The sequence below is a fragment of the Scardinius erythrophthalmus genome (genome assembly GCF_964197995.2).
Source record: "Scardinius erythrophthalmus genome assembly, chromosome: 15".
Taxonomy (NCBI): Eukaryota; Metazoa; Chordata; class Actinopteri; order Cypriniformes; family Leuciscidae; genus Scardinius; species Scardinius erythrophthalmus.
The window spans coordinates 37,251,379-37,265,568 of NC_138235.1; the positions used below are offsets into that span (position 1 = coordinate 37,251,379).

At 38.1% G+C, this 14,190-nt stretch overlaps 1 protein-coding gene across 1 annotated transcript; it reads right to left on the reverse strand.

Moving 5' to 3' along the window:
• Nucleotides 1-4,754, reverse strand: LOC308702832 (uncharacterized protein). The gene is made up of 5 exons (XM_081385948.1): nucleotides 4,693-4,754; nucleotides 3,498-3,815; nucleotides 3,208-3,365; nucleotides 666-739; nucleotides 1-550 (listed from the first exon to the last, which is right to left on the reverse strand). Exons 1-5 carry the CDS (start codon nucleotides 4,730-4,732, stop codon nucleotides 496-498), a joined length of 645 nt encoding a protein of 214 aa, XP_081242074.1. The 5' UTR covers nucleotides 4,733-4,754; the 3' UTR covers nucleotides 1-495.
• Between the last annotated feature and the right edge of the window lie 9,436 nt (nucleotides 4,755-14,190).

The following is a 14,190-nucleotide window of genomic DNA, read 5'->3' on the forward strand; positions in this document are numbered from 1 at the left end:
ACAAACTACACAAAGCAGTGCACTATAATCATTATTATAACACAATTTAATTGATAAAAGCATTAATGTACTCCAAGTATTATCTCTGTAAACACTGCTAACATTTGACTGGGTCATCGGACCAATTACCGCAGATTAGCGTCACGTAAAGGCGGGGTTTTGAAAAGTGATTCGCTAAACGAATCATTTGAGAATCGCGGTCAAAACAGGTAAAAATAAATGCATATTATAAGAAAACTAAAGTGTTTTTTGTCATTGCATGCATGCAAAACTGTTGTTGGGGACTTCTAAAACAATATTAGGAACATTTTAAATGCCATAATAGGTGCTCTTTAATGCAACAAGAGTCATTTGATCAACAATTTGGCAAGATTAAACCACATGAAAGCTTGAAATAGATTTTTGTACTGTTGAGCAAGTGTTTGGAACGATAATTGGTGTTTTAAGACACTCAGGAATCTGTGAGAAGAGATTCAGCATTTTCTCCACAATCGTTCATAGTGACGGATACACAATTATTATTTTTCCACTTTTTTTGGAGACACTGGATCTGTGAAGAAAACAACAGAAAACTGTCCTTAGTGAGGAACAACATGGCAAAGAGAAATATCCCACTTTATGGAAAAAGAGCTGGAAGATTCCCAGAGAAGTGAAGAGCTTCATACCTGGAGACAGCAGGAGCTTCTTCTTCTTCTTCTTCTTCTTCTTCTTCTTCTTCTTCTTCTTCTGTCTTACACTTCTGAAAGTCAACACAAAAACACAATGTAAACCAAATGAAAAGGTAAAGTCAAAGCTTAAAGGGATAGTTCACTTTGAAATTAAATTTTGGTATGTTTTAGCTTACCTGAAGGGCATCCAAGATGTAGGTGTCTTTTTTTCCTCAGTAGTTTCAATTTTGATATTTTAGGTCAAACCGTTCTTGTCTGTCAGTCATATAATGCCGCGTCCAACTGATCTGACGGCGCGGGCGGGTATAGATATATACACTGATGTCGCCTTGGCTAATGAACTGCAATAGCGAAGGCGACATCTAGTGCTAGTGTTTCTATACCCGCACACGGGCGGATATAGATATAGAAACACTAGATGTCGCCTTCGCTATTGCAGTTCATTAGCCAAGGCGACATCAGTGTATATATCTATACCCGCCCGCGCCGTCAGATCAGTTGGACGCGGCTTTGTTCAAGAGGCAAAAACTATATAAATACGGTTCGTTTTCTCACACAAACCGCTCGTTTCGTGTCTTAGGCCATCAAAGTGTACTTACGATGGGGAATTGTTTAATTTGGATGGTGGGGAATTGTTTTAATTTGGACTTGTGCATGCTCTTTGAGACAGTGACCATAGACCTGCATTATATGACTGACAGACAAGAACGGTTTGACCTAAAATATCAAAATTGAAACTACTGCGGAAAAAAAGACACCTACATCTTGGATGCCCTTCAGGTAAGCTAAAACATACCAAAATTTAATTTCAAAGTGAACTATCCCTTTAAGTTGCACTTTTATATTAATTTATACATTAAAACCAGTCTTTGGCATTATTTTAAAGTCCCTCTGTGGTGGAAATCTAGCTTTTAATGTTGTTTATGTGTCTATGTGGTGTTTTTAATACGCTTTAAGACAAACCATGTGTAAATTCATAAGTCGACACCATTGCTGAGTAGTTTCTCCTTAAAACTGCAGTGAACCAAAGACAGTCTCAGAAACACGCTTTGAAATCGCTGGTGACGTCACAAACTACCTTGTAACCAATCAGATCAACGTGTGATCGGTCTTTAGCATATCATTAACAGTGAACTAGCAGGGTAGGGTTGCCAACCGTTCCGTATAATACGGAATTATCCCGTATTTGACACATAAAAGTCTTGTTCTGTATTGAACTGATACGGAACGCACTTTGTTCCGTATTTTTGAGAATCAATTCAGTGTAAATCCATGACAGACACATAGCTTCTAATATATGTCAGACTATGAATGAAGACAAGAAAAAAAAAAAAAAACGACGGTGCGGTAGATACTAATTTCTCCCTCTGTTTGTCTATGGTGATCAGCGTAGCGTTTTTAACATCTTGGAACATCATCAGAGAATGCCCTTTTAATTGGTCGTTTCAGTCATTGTGAGTCACGTATCATAGCAACGATGACGACAAGTGACAACAGCGGGAAATGTAAAAATGACTACCTCCGAGCAGCCGGCGAAAAAGAAAAGAGCACAAAAATATAGAAATGAATGGGAAAATGACTACCCGTGGCTGGAATGCGTGAGGGACAATGAATACTGTTGTGTTTATTTTTCTTCAAATGCAGTCTACGCCGATGAGTTTTGAATGTTATATGTTGTATTTGTTTAAGTTAAAAATAAAACGTATTATAAAGTAAACAAATCCATGGTTCATTGTTGGCAAAATGATCATGATAGCCTTTATATTTCACATCTATGTGGTTCAGTCTTGTATATTGATTAGGCCTACTTTGCTATTCTACACCCCCCCCCCCCCCCCCCAACATTTTTCTGTTGATGTGAAAAATCATGTAGGCTAGCCTACATTCGGCAATATAGCGGGTGAATTATGTATATGATGTATATTACGATGTTATGATGAACTAGCTATATGTCTTTCTCCGCTGACGCTCTGAGTTGTTCAAAGCGTTTCTGATGATTGTTAGAAGACAGATGTCTGACTCTGAGATGATGAACGGAAACACAGTTTGTGTAACATTAGTAACACATTATAAGCTGTTTGATAACATATGGTCAAGAAAAAGGCTAATCATATTAATCCGACGTTAGAGAGCGATACATAAAACATCATCATTCTGATACATGGACTAGACGAGCCGGTATAATTCTCCACCATTAGTCTGAACTGAGACTGACTCAAAGTCTGTTTAAAGTAAACTGGTATTAAGATCTGTGTCAGGTGATCTGATCAGATACGCTCAGTTCTGACCGAGGATAACTAGAAAAATCTACTTTGAAATTAGGACATTTAAGGTCCTTATTAATATATCTTGAGTTGTCAAAACTTTTGTAATTGAGGGGTTTTTTTTATTCATGGGATGGGAGACGATATCGCATCTCTAATCAAGTTTTAAAAAAAAAATTAAATAAAAAAAACCTTAGCAATTCAGATAATAAACTCAGATTATTAGAACCGCAGCACTGCTCATAAGTAAAATAATAAATGTAAGTAATACTTGCCCTCCTGAGTTTCCAGAAGTAAACGCCCCCCGAGACGACAATAACCAGAGGAATAACAATAACTATAACTATAACTATCCAGTGTAGGTCAGAGGAGCTGAGAGGTGTTGGGCTGGAGGAGGAGTGTGGAGGAGCTGGACTGGAGGAAACTGGAGCTTCTGGAAGAGACAACAGGAACAAGAAACTGTTAGATGGTTATAAACTGCAAATCAAATGACTCTTATCCTGACCATCACATAAACCTGATTCTGCACATACAGGTAAACAGATATTATTAGTAATATACTCACTGCTGACAACAAGTGTAGCAGTCACCTCACACACTTTCTCTCCAGTGTAGGCTTCTGCTTTATAGAGTCCTGATCTGGAGATGCTGATATTCTGAATGATTACAGATAAACATCCTTTTCCAACTATCAGTGTAACTCCAGGCTCTGGAGGATCATCGTAGACCCAAGGCTTCTGCGCAAAAAGAACAGCATATTCCTTCTTGTCTTCTTTAAAAGTAATCCTCACTTCATCTGCTTTCTCCACTTCATCGATGTTGAAGGATATTGTAACATTCTGTCCATCGATCGCCTCGAACTTCGACCCAGCAACAACCAGAGCTGCAAATCAGAACCACTGTATTAGAATAATGAGGAATAAACTGTACCGTTTCTTTTGGTTACGACTCGAGTATCCCCAGATTAAATCTACAGTCTCTCAGGGTGAGCTCCTGCTTGCTGATAAGATGTGCGAGACACGTGTGTGAGAAATAGCCTACATTTATTATAATAGGCTATACTAACGTTACTACGATTATACGAACGCGTTGGTTAGGTATTTTCCCCGCTCGCAAATTTAAACGCCGATCGCTTTTTTAATACCATAGGCTATTTATTATTGTGGTAGCCTATATAGGCTATTACGTGCGAATAGCCCGTCTACACACACTGACGTCTGGTTGGGATAGTCAAAACTTTAGAAGACAGAAAGATGACATTGACAGTAGTTGCGGTAAAGCGCTTTTTGGAGAGTTTTAATGTAAATCGATCAGGAGTTCAAATCCGCCTTTTGCCGAACTCGCTCTACTCCCTTTTCCATCACATATCAGCGCGAAAAGCCATTTATTTTCAATAAAAATCAAGAAAATATGCAAAAAGTAGAAATAAAGTGTCTAACGTGTGTTTAATAATAAAGTGTTTAGCGGGTCCTAATAGGCGGCTTTCATTTATTATTTTTAATAATCATTTACACTCTAGCCTATTGCATTTCATGTAGCCTATAACAAGGTGAAAATAGTATATTTATATGTAGGCCTATTAATAGTATCGAACTACTTTTAAACTTACCCTATTGCAAAGAAAATACTGCTATTTTTACATAGTGTAAATAATCTATCGCTATTAAAACTAAATAGCCTACAGACATAACCTATTGAAATGCGGGACACGGATTACGTCTTGCGGGACAAAGCTCCCGGTCACCCTATAGTTTACCTACCTGAAATAAATGCTAAGTTGACAGCGACAATGGTTTCCATCTTTTGCAAAATAAATATCCAAGTCTGCTCGAAGCTGAATCCCCGTTTGGTTTTATATGGGTTTCGACTCAACCCACAACGGAAGTTATACCATATATGGCTTGTTAGGGTAGCTACACTCTCAGAAAAAAAGGTACAAAAGTTGTCACTGTGGCGGTACCTTTTCAAAATGTACACCTTTGTACCTAAAGAGTGCATTTAAGTCACTCAAATGTAGGCTACATATTGGTACCAAACCCTTTTGTCAGTGACAGCTTTTGTACCTTTTTTTCTGAGTGTAGCCTATACATATATTAAATATATGAGGAAATAGGCTATAGCCATATATGCACGTCCGTATAACACTCAGGGTGCGAAATACCCGTCAGTATTCGGGGGGGTTCCCGTCTCCCGATTGTTGCGCAATACCGATCTAAATTTTGTCACTATGCAGTAGGCAGGGGCGGACTGGGACCGAAAAGTGGCCCTGGAGTTTCTGGCTATTCTAAAAGTGACTGTATGATGTTGATGTAATGGGGTAGAAGAAGGACTACAAATTGGATGGACTACAAATCCCATGAATAAGACACTATAAAGGGAAACCAAACTGGTTAGACTTCCTCTTTGTGGTACCATGTGGCAAACAGGAAAAGCTGTTTGGTGTCTTTCAAGGCTGTGTAATAGCAGATGATAAACCAAGTTGATTATAGAACTGAAGTGGGAAGGTAAGGGTTGTTGTGATTTATGAGACCATAGTGAGTTTGTCAAGTTTTAATATGTTGTATTTGTTTTCTGTTTTAGTGTTCTTTTGGGAATGGTGTTGATTGGTGCCTCAGAGAATTAAGCAGATATATTTGAGAATACAGGTACTGATATTAATTGAATTATTTAATAGGGAGATTTGGTTTTAAGTTTTATTTTTATTTTATATTTGTAAATTGTGTTTTATGTTTTAGTGGTTTTAAGGTTTTATTTAATCCTTGTAAATATTGTATAGGGCAAATATCAATGTGTATTCTTTCTTTGTTTTCTTTACAGATGATGCATGATTGCCGTTTACTTTATTGAAAGCATTGGTGGCTTAATGGGTGTCTGAAGAGATGACTTTAATGTTGAATTGGGTCTTGTGTATGGAAGTGGCAAAGGGATTAATTTAATTGTCTTTGTTTGTTTTTTGTTTTTGTTTTATTTTGTTTTTGTTTTGTTTGTAGGGGACCTACAACTGACGATGGGGTTCCCATTTTCTGGTATGTGATTTACTCTGTAAGGTTTTGGGAACAGATGGTAGTGCTTTGATTTACTTTACACTTGTGGAGGTTGGAGTGAAAGTGTGTTTATTGAACTTGTGAGTGCATGGTTTCAGAGCAATTTCCATTGGATAGGATTGGGAACCCTGTTGTCTGTAACGGTTACAATTTTGTTTGTTTGTTTTTTTATTCTCTTTGCCATCTCTGATTACCCCATGTGCTTTTTGTGAATCTTGTATAATAAACTTTGTAATTTTTTACAACAAAACACACTGTGGTTGTGGCCCTTTCTGAGTTCTCCTCATCCCTTGTGAGATGATGGGGTTACATTGAGATTCACACAGAGGACAACTGAGGGACTCGCACACAACTATTACAAAGGGTGAAAGATAAGTTAAAGCTAAGTTAAAGTAGATGACAAACATGTCTGTTGTTGTTCACTACAGTGTACTTTTAATTGTTCTGATCAATTGTTCTGATCTGGTCAATTTCACTTTTAAATGACCAATTTCTAAATACATTTTTAATCAATTGATTTAATTTACTGCAAGTATTGTAACTATTTTTTTACTGATTAAATGTTAATATACAATGTTCAGTCAGTATGCATTATAGAAGTTAAGTATGTAAGATATGTAATGTAACCCTAATAAAGCTGTTGATGTGAAAAACAAAACTTGGTTTAATGATTTATAATTGATTAGGGGTTCAAGCATGAAATGCTGAAACCCTATTGTAATTGTAAGGATTTGTAAAACGCATCGTGCAGGCCAAACTGTAAGGCCTAGAGACTTGAAACCTGGCCAGATGGTAGGCCTCAATTTGGGGACAACCTATCAGAGTATGACCCCAAATGGCCCATAGGTGGCGCTACAGCAACCAAAAGTTCAAAATTGGTCATAACTCTTAGACCGTTTGTCCCAGGATCAAGTGTCTTATATCGTTGGAATCCTTGGCTCAAGGCGGACACAATTGTTATCTCTTTTGATTTAGGCAGGGGAAATTTTCTGCTATGTCGGATTTTGTCCGAAACCTACTTTTGCGAACTAGTCCCTGGTTTTTCGCCTGATCGGAACCAAACCAGTCTAGGACAATTCTCTGGACTCTCTAGATCAATAATTATCAAAAAAAGTTGAACTTTTGCATTTTTCGCATGGGTATAATTGGGTCATAAAGTGAAAATGGGCGTGGCAAAATGCACTCAAAAGCCTAAACAACCTAAGGGAAAACCTCAAACTTCACAAAAATCGATGACCATATGTGTCATAACATGGTGAAGAAGCATGCCAAGTTTCGTGAAGATCGGACAATAGGTGGCGCTACAACTGTTAAAAAGCTTTGAAAACCATATATTTCCTATGGTAAATTGCCTGTATTGGCTGTAAATGGACTTTACCATCTATTATTTCCGTGGTTAAAAGCTTTCTAAATAAAAATTAATGTCTTAAATGCTTATGTGCTTACAGTCCTTAAATGCTTGAACCCCGATAAATGCTGCTTGCAGCTTTAATTTAAAATGTATTTATTTAATAAGTAAACAAAATATAAACTGGCAAGTTTGAGTTCAGTCTATTTGCATTTTTAACATTTAAGTTAAATTTCAATGAGAAGACCACATTAGGTCAACACAATTAATCAAATTTGAAGTTTCCCTTTACTCAAAAAAACTTACGCAACCACTTTCCTCAAATCATTTGAGTAGTCTCAATTTATTAGGGTTTACAGTGTGGGTTCAATTATTCAAAAAATGCCGGAAAACCAAAAAATGTACAGGACCTGGATTCGGCACTTTAACTGCTCAGGACAAAGTGACACATGAGCATTCATCACAAAACAAACAAACAAAAAACATTCGTCGATCATCCAGGTAATGATACATAATTAAGAATGAAAATTATTATTAAAAATGACCACAACTGTATGTGTGTGATAGAGTCAGTACTGTAGGCTAACATCAGTGAGATCTCATCCTGTGGAAACTGCCACTGTTGGTTCAAAGGGTTCTCATTGCCGAATGGTTGGGGCTGGGAACGGAGGATCCTGTGATTAAAATAAATAAAAAATAATTAAGACATAATAATTAAGAAACATCCCCTTTCAGTAAGTCCCATCTGAAAAGTGAGTTGTAGAAAATAGAGGTCACCGTTTAAGAAACAACACAAAATCTGTTGACTCATACTGACATTTTTACTCATTCACTGAACAATGAGAAATAAGTTTCAGTACACGGCAGACAGCGCTTGAGGTTTCTCAGTTTCCTCTTTCATATAGTGGGTGTCAGGAGCGTTTGCCGTCTGTTTTGTTGAGATGTTACTTGCTGAGTATCACTCTGCACAAAAACATATGGGCACAGAAAGATTTACACATCACTCATAGACACATTTTCTCACAGGTTAACACCAAGGGGGGTTGGATGAATAACCTTTTACATTTATCAAGACTAAATGTGTACTTTTACAGTAAAATGGTGTATGTAAAAATTGTGATTCAATTTTAAATATTTAGAGAAAACAGAAAAATCACACACTGCGACAGTCCTGGTGTGGCACATTTGATTATATTTCATATTTATTTTATGTATTTTTATTTATATCAGTAATGTACACTATGTCACAAAATCTTGAGAAACATGAGACTATAGCACCAGGTTGACACAAGTTACCAATACATGACAAGGCAACATGGCAGTGAGGGCTTAAATACATGGGGAAACACTTGACAACAACAACAAAAACCAATGACAAAGTAGATCTAATCAAACAAGATCCAATGAAAAGACAGAACTGAAATCAATGTAACAAGATAATGAACCAACGAGGAAGAAGGCTGCACCCAAAATCACATACTCACTTGGTACTTATTTTGAATAAGTACTTACTTTGTGAGAGCTAAAAAAAAGTAAGTTCTAGTATAGATCAAGATTGTGTGTAGTACGAAAGTAATCCAGATGTACCACATTCACCATGTTGTCATTATCATGTTGTCTTCCTGCATTCACAAATCCTCTGCTGTGGCCTTGTGGGATAGGAAAGTGTCCATTATATGCAGACTTCAGAATCTTGCTTAGGAGTTGTACTACTATACAACTCTTTTATGAGTACTGTAAATTCGGACATATTTATTTTGTCACATACTGTTTTCTGGCTACTATATAGTAGGGAAGTAAGAGAAGAAGAAGAAGAAGAAGAAGAAGAAGAAGAAGACCACAAACTACAAGGAACTACAAGCACGAGTAGAAAGTGTTAAATATATACAAAACATGGCGCGACCGACGGTGAGAGGTTTAGATAAAGGTTTGAGTGACTAGGCTACTCAAAGTTTAACCTGATAGAAAATTATTTATTTAATGTTATCTGACTGTGTTATATTTCATCTGCAATAACAATGTGGACCTTCATAAAGATCTGTTCGGCATATGTCTGGAGACTTAACCCTCTCTTATTGTCTGACGATTCATTTACAGATTACATCTCCAAACAAATTGAGCTATTCCTGGAAACAAATGTCACCTCAGATGCGACTTATAGTCTTATTTGGGAAAGCTTAAAAGCTTTTTTACGAGGTCATATAATATCATACTGCGCCAATGCTAAAAAGCAGAAACAGAAACGTTTAATTGAATTGACAGATCTAATAGCACATTTAGACAATCAGCACTCTTCAAACCCTTCTCCGGATTTGTATAAACAGCGGATGGTATTGCAAACTGAATTTAATTTGATCTCGTCCCAACAGGCTGAGCAGATGATTTTCAAGTCAAGAAGGTTATGGTATGAGCATGGAGAAAGGGCATCAAAAATATTAGCACACCAATTACGGAAATCAGAAGCCACACAGTTCATATCTGAAATTAGAACTGAGAATGGCCAAATAGCACAAACCCTCAAAAAATAAATGACAGTTTTCAATCTTTTTATTCTGGGCTCTATCAATCAGAATCCTTGCACTCACCCGAGTTGTTCGATAATTTTTTTGACGAATTGGTTGTCCCAACCCTAAATCTTACATTTAAAGAAAAGTTGGACGCATGCATCTCTATTGAAGAAGTCAAAATGGCAATAAGTTCAATGCAGGGGGGTAAGTCACCGGGGCCCGATGGCTTTCCGGTTGAATTCTTTAAAATTTTCAAAGATAGCCTTGCTCCTTTATTGCGCAACATGTTCATAGAATCTCTAAATGCAAAATCCCTGCCACCGACGTTACGACAGGCAACGGTGTCGCTACTACTGAAGCCGAACAAAGATCCATTAGACTGCTCCTCCTACCGTCCTATATCTTTGTTGAATGTAGATTTTAAAATATTGTCAAAAACTTTGGCTATTCGACTTGAGCAGCAATTACCTTCCTTAATAGCTCCGGATCAAACTGGCTTTATTAACGATAGGCTTGGATTGTTCAATTTGCGTCGTTTTTTCAACATACTGAACACACCGTCAACATTAACTCCAGAAATTGCTTTATCACTTGACGCTGAGAAGGCGTTCGATAGAGTGGAGTGGGACTATTTGTTTTATTCACCTTATTTTCGAACGCGGAAGTAAACATGGGTCCAATTTCCGGTTTTTGTGCGGCACTTCCGTTTCCTCGCTTCCCTGGGCTATCTAATGATATCGATCGCGAAGGATTATGCAGAGTTGACAGAAAAACGTTACACATGCCGTATCAGATGAATACAACAAAGAGCTAAAGCCCCGCCTCACCCAGTTCGGGTACCGGACCTGGTTGAAACACCCATGCATTTAGCTGGCAGACTGCCAAAACTTCGCCGGCGCCTTCAGCCCCGCCCTAAACACGGTTAGAGACGGTGATCCCTCTGGAGTGTTGAGCCAACGCTGGACTAATATATATGGAGGTATTTTGTCACGTCAAATGTATTAATTAATAATGCCATCAGAATGCAACCAAAGCACAGGATAGCAATAAGTAGATGGCTGGTTATAAATAATTGTAAATCATACAAAATAAATGCCATGATCATGCCATGATGACTAGATTTTTACAGGGGTTAATGATTTTGTTTCTCCTTGGAGTTTTTATTGAGACTTCGTAGCCCAGCCACTTTTCTGGTATCGGGTGGTCTTCTGTAGGTCTTGTGTTCACGAAATGAAAAGAACAAACATACGGTCGTTTCGGTGGTTTCTTCAAATGTAAAGCTTTTAACCACAGGCGAAGATTCCTCAGGCCGGCGACACACTGGCTGCGTGCGTGTCCGTTTTTATTTCGGCTCCCATGTTATTAATGTTAACAGGTTAGAGCTTGCACACTGCCTGTGTGACGCGCGCGTCTAAACGTGTGCATGCTAGAAATAGAATCGACGCCTATTTTTCACGCGACACGCAAGCGTTTTGGAAGCGTTTCCAGGCAAAATAGAATAGGAAAATATGTTTGTATGTCATTTTGACATGAATACATATTAATAAATGACATTTTGATGTTTGAAAGTTTAGGTTTTGACATAAATGCAGATAAATGTAATTAAAAAATATATATTATCGATTTTCAAATATTACACCTGTCAATACAGAACGAAATATTCTGTAGCCTATTTTGCCGTCAACACTGCCGACGTTGTCTTTGCTGCTATATGTTTATATATTTATGTTTAACATGTAGTATAGGCCTTCCACAACTCTCTCCCCATATGTCGAATATATCACCAATGAGGCTTATCATATGTCACCTAGCAGCAGCACCGCGTCAGACGCGCTTCTGTTGTGCAAAGACATGGAAAACGGCATGCAACAGAAACGCCACGCTCACGCCACGCAGCCAGTGTGTCGCCGGTCGTAGGGCGCCTGATGATTAAAATGTCAATGATTTCGATTATTAAAGTAACAACATGTAACTTTTCAACCTTCATAATATATTTCCAAGACCCTTGTGATAGTACATCGACTTACAATAGGTTGAATGAGACGTCTGCCAGAGCCTGACGGGGTCTGTATCGCTTTTACTGGCACTATGTAACTTCGGGGTGCGGGTAGTAACCAGCGCTCAAAAAGAACTACAAAATTCGACTGCTTTACGGCATACGTCACTTTGCCCACCACTTCCTCAAATGTGGCCAACCAGCGCGTTTGTTTTCGTACGTCTGTTTTCGTCATGGCTGAAGCAGCAGCGAAACGTAAGAAGTCCAAGGTTTTGTCGGAGTAGAGTCGGAAGAGGAAAAGGGAGAGTGATAAACTGAAAGGCAGGACGAGGATCAATATTGGTCGAGCGTTTGCTCGCTGGCGTTAGCTTATGGAGGAGGGGTGAACGTGATTTCACCAAGTACTACATGTTCCTGGATCAACATCTTTGTTGATCCTGGAACAACTTTCCAATCAACCAATCAGATTTGAAGAACTAATTTACAGTTTATGTCAAGTTTAGGCTTAAAACCAGGGTGAGGTGCTTCAACATCAGTGTTATTCACCTGTCATTTCCCTCAGATTTTAGGGAAAAGTTTGGGTAGGGTTAGGTTTAGGGGTAGGGATAGGGTTTAGGACTAAATTTTGGGGCAGGAATGTTAATCCAGGATCAACAAAATATGTTGATCCAGGAACATGTCTTACTTGGCAAAATCACGGTGACCATGGAGGAGGAGAGTTACCAGACCGATGCTGACTTGGCCGTCATGCTGTTGAACTAGTAAGTAACTGTAAATTGCTTGCATACTATCTTTAGTTTTTCTAATCTGTTGTCTGCCTGGCTACGTTACGGAAACTATCTGGTCCTCCATTTATTTATCTTCATGAATCAGCTAGTAGATAAGCGAATTATCAATCTGGTAGCTAGTAAACACTAACATGGTAGTTTTAGATGGTTAGGATGCTATCGCTATCATTCTCGTTCAGATTTGAGCATTGCAATCGACATACAAATCGCAAATGTTTGAGTTAAAATGTTTAGTCTACTAAACATGTATAAATTATGAAAGGGGGAAGATTAATAATATTATCATTGCCCATATGAAAAAAACCTGCATGCTTCATATACAGTAACCGTAAATCATTTTACGACAGCGGTAATGGACAATTCCGCTTCCAACCTGTAGGGCGACCGCAGAGGAAAAGTTCCATGTTGTTGCTTTAAAACACTCCTGCTCCAAGTAAATCTTTATTTTGTACCAGTTATTATGACAACCTCTAACTGCACAAACAATCCTGGTCTTCCTCGAAGCCTTAACGATGAGTTAGTTGTTATGAACACTTGTTTGATTAACCGCTACGGTGAAAAGTGAGTTAGCTCGCCAGTGACCGGAAGTGCCTGACCGGAAGTCTCGCACAAAATACCGTCAACTGGCTGCGTCCGTATTTCCGTTAAAAATAAGGTGAATACTCTTAATAAATTTGGTTTTGGACCTAAATTCATCTCCTGGATCCGCTTACTCTACTCTTCCCCATTGGCTCGTGTTAGGACAAACTCTTGTTATTCTCCCTATTTTCCACTTCACCGCGGAACTAGGCAGGGGTTTCCCTTATCCCCTCTTCTTTTCGCTTTGTCTATTGAGCCCCTAGCAATCAAGTTAAGAGCAGAAAACAGGATCCAAGGCATCCATAGAGCAGGCCAAGAACACAAACTCTCATTATACGCGGATGACCTCCTGTTATATGTGTCAGACCCTCTTAGGTCTCTTCCTCATGCTTTCACTATCTTTAACAACTTTGGCAGTATATCAGGCTATAAGTTAAATATTCACAAAAGTGAGCTACTCAAAATTAACTCTAAGGCAAAAAACATTATATTTGACAATTTCCACTTTAAGGTTAAATCAGACTATATAACTTACCTGGGAGTCAATGTAACCCGCTCATATAAATTACTCTATGAAAAAAACTTTGTCCCACTTTCTGAAAGAACAAAATCTGATTTAGAGAGATGGAATAACTTGCCATTATCACTGATTGGCCGCGTCAATTCTGTAAAAATGAACATATTACCAAAGTATTTATATTTATTCCAGTGTATTCCACTCTATTTACCAAAAAAGTTTTTTTGTTACTTTAGATAAACTTATTTTAAAATTTATTTGGAATGGTAAATCTGCACGTATACGCAAAGATTTTATGCAAAGGCCTAGATCACTAGGTGGTCTAGCCTTACCAAGTTTTCAACTTTACTATTGGGCAGCTAATATACGCAACATGCTTTACTGGTTTAGTGATTCAAATTTCGAAACTCCCTCTTGGGTGCACATTGAAGCATCTAATTGTGGGAAAACATCTTTACCTGCTCTGCTGAGCTCAGCAC

Coding starts and splice junctions, on each gene's coding strand:
- LOC308702832 (XM_081385948.1), bottom strand. CDS start 4,732: ATGGAAACCATTGTCGCTGTCAACTTAGCATTTATTTCAG. Junction 3,816..4,692: donor CAACTTAGCATTTATTTCAG/GTAGGTAAACTA, acceptor TCTGATTTGCAG/CTCTGGTTGTTGCTGGGTCG. Junction 740..3,207: donor ACTTCTGGAAACTCAGGAGG/GCAAGTATTACT, acceptor GTTGACTTTCAG/AAGTGTAAGACAGAAGAAGA.